The following is a 13061-nucleotide window of genomic DNA, read 5'->3' on the forward strand; positions in this document are numbered from 1 at the left end:
AGCCAAATTGAAGTTTAAATCACTTTTGCCCTATTTTATTGTAGGTACTATAATGGTTTCTTTTTTCTGAAAATTGCACTTTTTCAATATGATACTCTTGCCCAACTGCTTCTTGTACGCATAACCTTACTATATTAACCTTATGTTGCCGCTTCAGGGCGGATAATAAAATGCTAGACCAAACTATGACAAGTATGCTGTGCGAGGAGCACCGAATACAGCCGTCCTTAAAGTTGGGTTATATTTTCAAAGACACGTTAGTTCAATGCTCAAAAAAGCAGCTTTAAAGAATTAGCAACACATCTTCCTTATAACTATTTCTGTTGAAGTGGTCGGGTCTGTATGACTGCGCCAAATGGAAGCTGCGATATGAAACATATTTTTTGCGGCATTCACATCGCGCTGCCACAGTTGCCGAACAAGTTCTGCAGTCTTTTGTATTGTACTGTAGACATACATTCCTTTCGTCTTGATCTCTTGCACTTTCTTTTTTTTTTTTTTTTCGAAATAATTGTTGCAGATTTGAAAATAATGGAAATTTTATCAATTCTATACAGATTGACTTATCATACTCGAATTGCCTGTTACCGACCGTGGATGTGTTATATTCATCAATATCAACTATACTTCGTTTCAAGGTCACCTTTTCCGCATCTTTGAGATACACCTGAAGCAGACTTGTCATAGACTACAAATGTAATGGAAACACCTTGTAGTAATAATGTACGTTGCCCAAAAATATCATCCCGTAACACACCCTCTTCACCTGCACGGTTACTTACAATTTCGTTATTGTATATTATTTCAGTTTCATTGTTTTCTTCAATCATTTCTGGTTCTTTCTTTTTCTAATATTTGGAAACTAACAATCTGCTTCCCTAGGGAGACCATGAATAATGAATAATGTTTCTTTAAAAGTTCTTTATTCTCGAACAATTATATCAAGGTAGGAGAACCAACTTCTTCTTCTATTCTTTCCTCCTTGCTAATTATGCTGCTGCGACGAAAGTGAATCATTTAAAGCTGCTTTCAGCCAACTACAAATTATTGAAAGATGAACATAATCAATATTAGAAGATAACAAACCAAAAGGTTGATAAGCCTTGAACCTGACAACGAACATTGCCGGACAGATTATAATGTCGGATCGAAAGGAAACGAAACAGAGATAGGTGAACAGTTGAACCGTTTCCTTTGCCGACCCTACAGTAGCTATTAGAAGGGTCTGTCCCTTTTATTCAAAAGAGCGGCAAATAAGAGTTGATGAATGATGCAATGGTTATGGTTCACTTGGAAAATTATTAGTAAAGTAAAACAATTGGTTGTCTTGGGTCAAATATCACAGAAGAAGTCAAGTGTATATAATTATGCTTATCGTCCTATGATAAGGTATATATATGTATGTTCTATTAACATTCTAGGTTGGAAGCTGAAATCTGAATTCACATATTTCTGCGATCGAATGTTTGCTTCCTTGAAACGGGATGAAGGAGAAGATGACAGTATCAAAATGTATCCATTTATTATTAAGCATCTCGCATTTTTCTTGAGGAATATTGAATTAGGAACTCAGGTCGCTGTAGGAATTGCTAAATTGGAAAAAAAAAACCCTGCTAATTTCATGCAAAATGTTGATCTCCTGGTTGTGGAAAAAGCCCTAACATCACAACTGACAGACTTTTTTTTATTTCATTTCTCTTTTCAGGTAAGGGATTTTGAAAGGAATAAGTGAATAGAGAGATAAGATGCCTATGAAGTATAAGTGAATGAGTGTTATGTTATGTATTTTCAGTCTAGACGATTGAATTAGATTAATTTATAAACCAAGTCCAAGGGTATTAATATCTTCGTATTTCAAAGGATGAAGAGAGTGCTGTTCCGATAACTGTTGGTTATTGTTATTTAATGTACTGTTGTCTGTCATCATAGGTGACTCAAGCATCATAGAAGGCACAGGGCTAGGAGGTAAGGGCGTATTGACTGCTGTATCAAAAACATTGGGAGACATCGCGGGTTGTGGAGAAGCGCTTGTGGCCGCGCTGGTATTAGCAGTATTAGGAGTAGCAGTGTTTGTAGTAGGCGTATTGGGAGCAGTGTTATTTGTGCCAGAACGGCTATGGTCATAAACGGACATACTAATATCCGACGTCGTCTGAAGAGGATGTTGGAGATGATTAAAGATATTATTGTTGTTGGCATTATCGTTGAAAAATTGCATGGTGTTATTAGCGTTAAAAAGATCGTGCTGTTGATCGTTAGGAGACGTGACAAACACTGCCAAAGGACTAGGTGCATTGCTGTTTAATTGTAGAGATTGTAATTGATGTTGCTGTAATGAGTTTTGATGCTGTTGTTCTAATTGTAGTTCGCCTATATACATAATTACTTAGTAAGCAACAAGTTGCATTCATGCTACCTTCACAGATTTACTTTTACCTTGTAATTGCAGTAAGTCGTTATTAGTCAAACCTTGTCTCTCTGCAAGTTGGTTAATCACTTGTTGCTGCTGAAGTTGTATCCTCTTGGTTTCTTCAAAGCTTTGAAGCAAATTGGAAAAGTTATCCTGAAGAATATAAAATTGCTGCAACAGGTCTGCCTGAGATAGCTGAAGCGTAGCAAAAGAAGCATGGATATCACCCGTTTCCCGTCTTAAAAGTTCCGAATCCATAGCTTTACGCTTAATATCCTTTAGCAAATCTGAACGACTATGTTGAAATTTTGGATGCGAAAACTCCCATATTTCATTTTCGTTGTTCCCTCTCTGTCCTCTTGGTGATTTATTGATCTTATGAAAGCCGTACCTGCGTATTCGAGAGTCGTTAGCGGGCATGTTCAGAACAATTCCAGTCCATATTCAGAATCCCATGTCTTATTATCAATACTCACATATTCAAAAGTCGAACAAAACTTGAAAAATTGCTATGCTTGAAATATTCAGGAAGTACTTCATGTGCAAATTGAGTTGCGTTACAAACAAAGAAGGAGGTTCCACTAGGATTCCAAGATATCAAGTTCTGATGACGACCATCTTCTACCATGCTGTTATAGGAACAAAACGGAGAAAGAAAAGTAATTAGACACTTAGGGTAACTCTAAAAAAAAAACCAACTGTGTCACAGATTTGAGTTTGACGTCAAATTCATGCCACCTTCAAAATGATTCCAAGAATAAAGATCATTTCAGATGCTTCATCTGCGCTATCTCCCAAACCCTGTTCATTTAACAACTTAAACATTTTACCTATACAACTTGCTTATAAACGTACTGATGCCCTTTTTGGATGGTCTTCGTTGAATGTTTGGAACATTGTCTTCATTGAATGACAAAAAGTCAGAAGATGGTTCGTATGTTGAAGAAATAGAAGCAGCTGAGCGTACTGAACAGATACTTGAACGCTTATTTCGATTAAATGCATGGTAAGGGTCGCTTAACTCTGCGTCGTTAATTTGCAATGGGTCCATGTTTTATTTTTTGGTTGTTTTCACTACCGAGCTTTAAACTGGTTTATATACCAAACAGAGTGTGTAACTATACAAATAAAATGAACAAGTGGCCGAAAAAGAAGCAAAAGTGAAAAAAAAGAGAGAAGAAAAGCCCTCTATTTGACTAACTGTCAACCAAAAAAAAACCTAAAACTACTGAAGATGCACAGGTTTAGTTGACTTTGAATGGCTAGGCCAACATCACCTTTATTTGAAACAATTTTTTTTTATTAAAAACTTCAGCCAGAATGTTTCGCTCTCCTCTTCCATATCCAATAAAAAAATATAGAGACTACTGCGAAGTTTTACGTTGTGTATAGGTAGTTTCAAATATACAGAATGTTATTGAAGAGACAAGCACGCTTAACAAGCTGCATTTTTATTATTTTCAGATCAAAAGGAGAAAGCTCGCAAAATTGGCCATCTAACATTGTAGAATCAGAGCCGATATCATCGGCTATCATGGCATCGGCTATCATGGCACTAAATTTGCGTGTGAAACAAGCCTATCAAAAGATGTTGCATAGACACCGAAATGTGCACCTGTTTTTTATATCATTGGTAAAACGAGATAGGCTCTGTAAGCAGACTGCAAAAGAAAAGGGATGGCGAGTGGAGAATTTTAAGGTTTTTTTTTTTTTTTTTTTTTTTACTGTGTTCCTGGCTCAAAAGTAAGTGATAGGAAAGCAGACTTAACAGCAGAAATCACACATGTATAAGAACATTTTTTTACATGGTTCGTTTCAAATTAGGCAAAATCTTTGATTTGGACTACCGAAAAGGGGTATCAGTCCGGAAGCCTTTTGTCTCCCATTATGACAAGCGTAGTGTCACTATGTAAGGTGTCGCGCCTGCACCAACACAGAACCGCTACCTCCATTGCAAATAACCATCTAGTTCCTGATATTTCTCGTTCATCATAAAGATCGCATTATTACCTACCGCTAGCCAATTTTCCGCATCTATTATTATCTCAACTCTGACCCTTGCTTTACTTGTTATCAACATAAAAAAATTCCGGTAAGCGTCTTTCATCGCCAGTATCTCAGCAATCTTGTATTTCCTTTTTGATAAAACAGAAATTGCTAGTAAGATGCATAAACCGGCCGCAATTCGTCGCTTCAGTAACCCTATCTTCCATTCTTTTCATACAATAGGAATTATGGCACCCCGCTTCTCTAGTTTCTTGTTTCTTTTATTTTACTTTTTTTTTTTTTTTTTTTTTTTTTTTTTTTTTTTGACAGCTGTCAACTGAGCACCAAATCATATGTCACTTTAATAAACACAAGAAAAGTAGATCCTACATCATCTCATAGATGCATTGTGGCGTCCAATGAAAAACCTGCAGAATTTACAATGGGAGAAGATCAGCAATGCTTCTCGTGCTTACAGATCATAAGCATACTTAAATATTTCGTAGAATTGTCGTTCTATCATCCTGCTTCAAATATAATGCATGGTAAACATGGCACTGGCCCCTAACCTATTTTGTTGGGTAAATTAGAAAAGATTACGGGGTGCTATTTACTGTGGCTGACTTAAAGCGGTGTGCGCATATGTGCGAAGAGAGGCGAAGAGCCTTGGTTCCTTAAGCAAAGGTCAAAAAGAAAAATATTATCAGTTCGATATCAATATCTTTTGTTTGCGGGCCATGTATGTAATCTAATCTTTATTAAGTTGACATAATTTAAACATTCTTCGTCGCATAACCGCCAGAAAATAATTGTAAATGTTCTTTAAGGTACAACGCTGCTAAAGTCGAACTGCAATGGTTGGCGGTGATCAAACAAGGATACAAATGCCCACTTACAATTGGAATATTAGCAGCAGAGACGATCGTTTGCTAGTTATTAAAGAGCCAAACATTAAGTAACCTACTAGTTGAATAAATTCTCATCACAGTACTAGGCAATGGGCTTTTTATTAATCGTTAGGCAAACTGAAACTGAGCTATCTCTATAGATGGTCGTAATTACTTTCGTAGACTAATACTTCTCGGGCTTTGGCTATAATCTGCTCAATTCGACCATACAATACGTGCTATTCTATGCTTATGAATAATTTTCAACAACATCTTACCAAGTTTTCATACTTACAAAACGTACTTTTACTGTGATTGGTTTCTTTTTTGTTCTACTCTTGTCCTGCTTCATACTCGGCCATATTTGGTGTAAGGTTTTCAGATACTTACTCAAAGACACATCGAAATTTTTATACTCCATTTATAATTTCATTATATCACACCTCTTTATTTATTTTCTCAACACAACTTGGATACGGGATGAGTAACGTGATCAGATGAATCGACAGAAAACTTTAATTTCTTTGATTTGTTTCCGACGGACTATTTCAAATTGTTCCTAACGTTCATAGAATTGTCACACTCTTTTCCATTCTTATTCCTTGACCGTGTGTTATAATCTCTTCACAAAACACAAACGAGAATTGGTTTTTTCTATTTAAAAATATATCTGCACATTGTCGAAATTACTCAATACAACGATTCAACATCCTTTAGAGCAAGAAAATGCAGATGAAGGTTTCGCTTCGTCCTCATCAATAGAAGAAGATCAGTTATTTAAAGTCATTAGACGCAAAAGAAGCTATCACAACAATTTATCGGCAGCAGCAGACGAACAAGGAAAACGGACGTCGAAGGGGAGGGAGAACCAGCAGACAGAACTCAAACAGCAAGAAGACGAAGATTTTAATCATCCCTTTATAGATTGGAAAATGGCACCTTTAGAATCGATTCTATGGATTGTATCATTTTTTTGGGTATTTTATCCATTGCATAATACAAAAATATTCCATGATCAATGGCTAATGGGTAAGCGAAAATATAATTTTATGTATAAGTATCTCTTCTAATCTGAGATCGTGTTGCATTAAAAAGGCTGGATATTGAGTATTTGGGGTGGCATCATACTTGTCCGAATTACCACGTCTAAGGGACACCAGCAACGAATTAATCTAGCACAGCGCTTCAACACTACTATTAATACTACTAATATCACATCGACATCAGATTCGTCTTCCGAAGAGTTTGAAAAAAAGAAAGAAATCCTCATCACATCAACAATGAGGCAACAACAGCAGCAACTTCAGTCGATGAATAGAATTTTTGGAGCAAGTAGAGCTTCTTTCAGAGCGAATGCAGATGATGGGTTACTGTGTGGCGTTCTGCTGTTGCCTATGGTAGCAGCGGCGAAACTTGTCGATGCAGCTACTAAAAAAATGGATGCATATCATATTGGTAATTTAAAATATGATCACAGGGAACTTATTTTGCGCATACAACTGATATCCTCCTCTTCTCAATCAGCTTATCTTAAAGTTCGTCTAGAATTAATTTTATTTATGAGCATGCTATTTTTGGTCTTGGTTTTCATCAACGACTATCTACAACCATTAAAACGTGTCATTCGCAAAAGGGGGCTATTCGTTTCCAGCATTTGCGTATCAGCACTTTGCACGGCAATTTTGACAAGCACGCCATTAGCACCTATCTTATCAGAAATACCTACTTACATGACGATACTATCAGTGACCATATTTCAATGGTTTCTTTATATTTGCGTAGTGACATTGAAGAAATGCTTTACTTTGGGCGAAATGTGTATCGTGTCTCAAGCAGCCGCAACAGTAGTGCATGGAGCAGCAGAATATATTTGCGCAGCAGTGAGTAGGCTTCATTGATGTTTCCGTCTGTAGAGAAAGGTTATGTTTGACTCATCTCTTTCCTTGCTCTTTAAAGTATTATCCTGATAAAGCACCAGTGTATCTCAATCACTTGGATGTATTCACGAACCAGGTATTAATTCATGCGCTGATCGTTGGCATGATATTTATAGGTATTGTTGCATATCCTCTGTTACGTCAGTCGCGACGACTTGCACAAAGACCTTACTGGCGATCGAACGGCCTTTCTTTTGAGAATAAAAAGATCGTTGTTGCCGTTCTATTCTATTTTCTTACACTCATTATTACCTGTCTGATCATTGCTCCTATTTGCAAAGCGATCACGGGCGAGAATCCCATCCTATGGTAAAGGATGAATGATGTACGTCTGATTATTTAATCAAAAGTTTACACTAATTGCATTTTCTGGTGATTCATACAAACATTAGGACACTCGATTATTTATACATGTCACCTTCTCGTATGTTCCTTTGCTTATATTGGTCACTCACAGTAATTACCACCATCATTGTTTGGGTGCTCGTACTTGATTTCAATCTAGAATCAGCTGTACCAATTGAAGGAAAAACACTCACAAGCTCACTCAACAAAAAAAGAAAGCTATTCCATGCATTGGCTGTTATCATGTTTGTACCCGGTGTTTTATTCGAGAAAGCCTTTTTACAGTTAGCATTTGGCGTTGCTTTTTCGGCTTTCATTTATTTAGAATATTTACGTTATTTTGCTGTATGGCCCTGGGGTAAAAACCTCCATGTCTTTCTGACAGAGTTCATTGATAATCGAGATTTGGGGCCAGTTATTTTGAGTCATATCTACTTATTACTCGGTTGCGCTACTCCAGTATGGTTGGGAAGGTAAATGGTTTTCTTAATGATGTCTAACGGAACAGATGGGATCAGAAGCTAAAGCCTTTTCCTTTCCTTTTTGTCTCCATATTTCAACAGCTCGAATGTTCTTGCCAGCTTATCAGGCATACTTTCCTTAGGCTTTGGCGATGCTGCCGCCTCTATTGTAGGCAAAAAGTTTGGTCGTTACCATTGGCCAGGTACCAAAAAGACGGTAGAAGGTACCCTCGCCTTTATTGTTACAGTCCTTCTAAGCGCGTTGATGGTTGTATATACTTCTGCACTCCTGAATTTGGATGAAACGACTGAATTTGCTGCTTCGGCTGGCCGAAGTGAATGGTTAACTTATTCCAATGTCGTTACTTTGACAGGCTTATTAGAAGCCTTTTCTACCCAAAATGATAATATTATTATACCACTTTACATGTATGCATTAATAGTTATTGGGCACGCTGGTACCTAAATGTTACTCTCAAATGATATAAAACACTTATCTCCCCTCAGTCGGGTCTAAATTCGTAACAAAATGAATATTTATGTACCATATAAAGCATGAATATAGAATAAATATAATACAAAAAACGAGTGATTAGGTTATTATGTGTAAGTGTCTAAAGTGAAAGAGAGTATATGCTAAATGATGTATAGTATGATTTCGCTTATAATAGTAATTGAACTACCATGAGTCATCATCATCCGTTTCGTCATTGTCTTTATCATTTTCGTACCATTCGTTATCGGGGGCTATGGCGCCTTTCCTCTTACTTCTACCTGAGGTCTTCCTACTCTCTTTCCCTATTTCAGAATCTTCTTCTTCGTCCATTTGTTCGTCCTCACCATCTAAAAATCCTTGAATATCTGGGGGTATCTCCTGCATTTGTATACTTGGGGCTGCGTCTAAATATCTCAACTGCTCCATCACTCTTTCTCTAACTTTCAATAAATAAGTTCGATCATTTTGATTCTCAACTCTTCCCTTTAAATCCGGATGCAACTTGAAATCAGGTTTAAAGAATTCTCGATATTCATTTGGTGGCAAATCTTCGCTGAGGGTTGTATCTACTAATATTGATGTCTCGTATGTCCAGCACCGCGCGACATTCCTCACTGTGTAACCACCACCACCCACCACCAACATGGGAATATTGTAATTCTTAACAATCTGCACACAACGCCCATGAGCGCGAATACTAAGATTGAAACAACCCAGCCGATCGCATCCCAGAGAATCAGCACCGCATTGCAGTACAATAGCAGAAGGGTCAAAATGATTGATCACAGCATCGATCACCTCTTTGAAAAGCCAGATATAGGCATCGTCATCAATACCATCCCTTAAAGGCACGTTGACCGAATAATACTTGCCAAGAGAGGAGCCAATCTCATCAATATGACCTGTTCCAGGGAAGAAATCCCCGTTGTATTTATGGAAAGAGACAGTCATCACACGATCTGTTGAATAAAAAGCTTCTTGAACACCATCACCATGATGAATATCAATGTCAATATATAGAACACGAGGGAAGTATCTACATTATTGCACATTTGAGTTATGTGTATATGACATGCAACATCGGAAAAAAATTGTTTATACCTTAACAATTCTAAAGTGCCCAAAACTATATCATTAACATAACAGAATCCACTTGCTTCGCTCTTTTTAGCATGATGCAAACCACCAGACCAATTAATACAGATGTCAGCTCCATTAGCAATTAATTTGCGAGAAGCTTCAATGGTGGCTCCAGCATAACGTTGACAGAAATCATAAATACCGTCGAATATAGGACAATCATCTCCTACGTTGAATTTTTGGAACACACTTTCAAAAGTATCTGCGTTTTCTGGTGTTACTCTTTTCAAGAAATCCACATAATCTGATGAATGAAAGTTTAATATTTCATCATCTGTCGCTCTCCTTGGTTGAAATATTTCCATCTTATCATGCATGCCGTATTTTAGTACTAAATGGTTTGTTAACGTCAAACGATGAGGTTTCATAGGGTGTCGTTCCTAATTATGATGTGACAAAATAGTTTTAATGTATATTCTCTTCCTTTTTCTTTGAAAAATCTTGTTCATCTTATAAAAGTAGCAGCGTTGCTTGCGAAAAAGACTTACGCCATAATGATAATTGCCAACTCCTTCATCATGAAAATAGGCTACTCGTGTCTTACTATGCGCTGCCAATCGTGCATTAGATGCTGTCATATATTTTTCCTTTCTTTGCGAGCGTAAATCTTGGGTAAACGTTTGGTCGTCATCGTCGTCGTCATTATTAAAGTTGAATCTGGCCATTGAAGTTATTGTGCGGGTTTATCTTACATATATATAATATGTATTTTAGATATAGGCGTACTACAGACAATAAAAATTGTGTTAAATTGTTCGTTGAAATCAAACTCTTATTGTCGTTCGTTATCGTATATTTAATAATGTTGTACGTTAAGTGAAATGAAAAAGAACCCAGAGAAAGCAAAATTTTAACAAGAACAAAAATATTTCGCTTGATGGAAGGAAAAAACTAACGGGGATTTAAAATATTTGAGAGTGGATTTTGTCAGTGATTTCAGTTTGGACTTCGTATCTTATCCATCACGCACATTTCTTTGAGTGATCTATACAAATTTACTGGGGTATCTATGGCGGCTTCTTTACGCAAAATTACTTCGAAAAGACTCGGTATTTTTTTTTTTCCCATTTGATATACAATGAGCATTATATTCTGAAGCCTTAGTATCATGATGTTACAGCAGTTTTGGCACATGTTTATATAAAGGAACGCGACAAGATGCTCATTCATACACCTGGCAAGCCACTGTCAAATCACGTTTCACATAATTGTAATATGAAAAGCGGTATTCCAAGTAAAAGGTATCTCAAAGCTGTTATATACAACATCTAACTATAGTTGTATTACAGCCATTATATAGAGAACTGCTATCAACTGATTCCTCAGATCTTATTCATCTGTTTATAAAACGAATCAAAGGTATCCGAATTTGACCGTTATTCAACATTTTTATTTTTGCTTTACACGCTATATTCGGATACCACGAGTAGTAATACCATCGTGTTATCCACAAACCTACCCTAAAACCATCTTCTTGTTGGTCCAACTTTATCTTTGTAAACTGTAATGTTTAAAGGTGAAAAGAGCATTTTAACTGTTATACAGGCAATGATTCTTTTCCTTTTTTTTCCCCCTCCCTTCTTTAACTCTTCGTCTATCGACTATCAAAATTTGACTTCTTACCTTAATTACGCGCATTTATCGGTTCTTTACCTGCTTTTTGCCTACTTGATTTAATATGAAGAGTGTATACATAGAAACCATGAAAATCAAAAAGTCTTCGCAGATGCTCATTCGTATATTTAATGTAGACTTTATTTCTTGTTCCTAGGTAGGACAAACATATATATTTTACGCAAATGTTCCCATTGCCTCAAACAAAACTTATTGCTACCTTAAATGAAGACGCCCAACACGTTAATCAATTTTTTCGAGTTGTTATGATACAGAAGAAAAAAGCATATGCGGTTCACCTTCAACCATTGATCGTTATTTTTTCTGCAAATTACTTTTCAATTGTGCTTTCGCTTCATTGAAAGGCATATTTAAGTTTTCGTAAACAAATAATCGATCTTGGGAAAAAAAAAAGTGAAAAGTAAAGTATAAAAAGAGTACACTGAAGAAGTAGATACGATCAATTAACCATAACAGCTTTTATTCTGGCGAGTTGTATCATTAAGGAAATACAACGTACAAATACGTCATTATAATTGTACTTATGTAATTATTCTGTAGATGTTGGTGGATATAATGCTGATGTTCGTGCCTTTAAGAAACCAATACAGTACATCTTAGAATATAAGCCTTCAACGTGTTCAATAGCAATAATTGTTAATCATTTCCATTGGCTTCCTAGACAATAATACAAACAGGACATAAACTGCGTTTACATATGTTATAATTACTACTGCTTAATTGCCAAATTACAAGTTAAATTCTCTCGATCATTCATTTGGAAAAAACTGTAGCTTAGCCTTGCCAAGTATTGCTTCAACGACTATATACATATTTTATTGTTTTTTGTAGAGGAATGTAATTGTCTTTATTAACAGGATTAATATTTATCAATTAAAGATTAGCAGATTGGCACGTATTACTCATTATGTACTTAAATAGCTGCACTCGTCAGTCTGATTTCAAGAATTTTGGTTTTCACTTCATCTCATGCATGTGGGTATAAAATAAATTTTACTTGTAATTGGATTTTACTATCATAACCGATGTATTCGTTTATATGCTTGGTATAAAATGAAGAGAAAGACTGCAATATCCAACGCAATACTTCACATTCGAATTGACCAGACAATGCATGGTCTGGACTCAATAAAAAGCAGCTTTATGATTACAGCATCACAAACACGCAGTAAAAGCCATGGTGAAGAGCGTTCATTTGTTTCAGAACAATTTTCAACTAGTAACATTCACCAAGAAGACCGGAAGTACTCATCTCAATAATTTAGCCATTTAATGTAAGTTTCTTGCAAAGCAAATTATATTTCCTCATTCTCCAAAGCTAAACTATCTTAGCAATAATACTTTTGATGATACAGAGAAGAATTGGTCTAAGACGAAGACAGGTAATTATATCATGCTGCCAGAAATCTGTCCAATTTCATTTGCCGACCCAACATGACAATAATCAGGCATCCCAGTTTTACAGGTATCATCTTTAAGGATACGGCTATGCCTTTGGATACGTCTAGATGGTATTCATGTCTCGGATGCCAAGATTCAAAGCTTTTGTATCTATTTTCAAGGTGATCCATTCTATTCTAAAATCCGACCGATTTCGAGTACATGCGGTAAGTACTGTCGATCCATTGGAAAAATGCATTTTAATCAAAACCCCTTTCTACTTGTCATTGATTTCAATATTATTAGTGGTAAAGTGAGATATAAGCCATATATTACTATTAAATGAACATTATTGTAGTATTGAATTTAGATGATTTGTACTAC

At 36.2% G+C, this 13061-nt stretch overlaps 5 protein-coding genes across 5 annotated transcripts; 2 read left to right on the plus strand and 3 right to left on the minus strand.

Moving 5' to 3' along the window:
• Positions 1 to 283: 283 nt before the first annotated feature.
• On the minus strand, positions 284 to 830 carry BDF20DRAFT_834498 (uncharacterized protein; the record flags this gene model as incomplete). Its single annotated transcript, XM_053078745.1, has 2 exons — positions 284 to 688; positions 783 to 830. 2 exons carry the CDS (start codon positions 828 to 830, stop codon positions 284 to 286), a joined length of 453 nt encoding a protein of 150 aa, XP_052937045.1.
• A 187-nt stretch (positions 831 to 1017) lies between these two features.
• BDF20DRAFT_430148 (uncharacterized protein) lies at positions 1018 to 1774 on the plus strand. Its single transcript, XM_053075428.1, has one exon. The coding sequence runs from the start codon at positions 1268 to 1270 to the stop codon at positions 1730 to 1732; it is 465 nt and encodes a 154-aa protein (XP_052937046.1). The 5' UTR covers positions 1018 to 1267; the 3' UTR covers positions 1733 to 1774.
• Positions 1775 to 2671: 897 nt separating this feature from the next.
• On the minus strand, positions 2672 to 3014 carry BDF20DRAFT_797270 (HSF-type DNA-binding-domain-containing protein; the record flags this gene model as incomplete). Its single annotated transcript, XM_053076289.1, has 2 exons — positions 2672 to 2801; positions 2887 to 3014. Coding segments are annotated over 2 exons (258 nt in total), but the record flags the coding sequence as incomplete, so codon positions are not given.
• A 2236-nt stretch (positions 3015 to 5250) lies between these two features.
• Positions 5251 to 8492, plus strand: BDF20DRAFT_912064 (uncharacterized protein; the record flags this gene model as incomplete). The annotated part of the gene is made up of 6 exons (XM_053083913.1): positions 5251 to 5320; positions 6001 to 6312; positions 6379 to 7163; positions 7240 to 7529; positions 7613 to 8038; positions 8129 to 8492. 6 exons carry the CDS (start codon positions 5251 to 5253, stop codon positions 8490 to 8492), a joined length of 2247 nt encoding a protein of 748 aa, XP_052937048.1.
• Positions 8493 to 8705: 213 nt separating this feature from the next.
• Positions 8706 to 10240, minus strand: BDF20DRAFT_817599 (uncharacterized protein; the record flags this gene model as incomplete). The annotated part of the gene is made up of 3 exons (XM_053077275.1): positions 8706 to 9558; positions 9624 to 10042; positions 10151 to 10240. The coding sequence occupies 3 exons, from the start codon at positions 10238 to 10240 to the stop codon at positions 8706 to 8708; spliced, it is 1362 nt and encodes a 453-aa protein (XP_052937049.1).
• Between the last annotated feature and the right edge of the window lie 2821 nt (positions 10241 to 13061).

Source organism: Mycotypha africana (assembly GCF_025528875.1).
Source record: "Mycotypha africana strain NRRL 2978 chromosome Unknown BDF20scaffold_4, whole genome shotgun sequence".
Lineage (NCBI taxonomy): Eukaryota > Fungi > Mucoromycota > Mucoromycetes > Mucorales > Mycotyphaceae > Mycotypha > Mycotypha africana.

Coding starts and splice junctions, on each gene's coding strand:
- BDF20DRAFT_430148 (XM_053075428.1), top strand. CDS start 1,268: ATGATGCAATGGTTATGGTTCACTTGGAAAATTATTAGTAAAGTAAAA.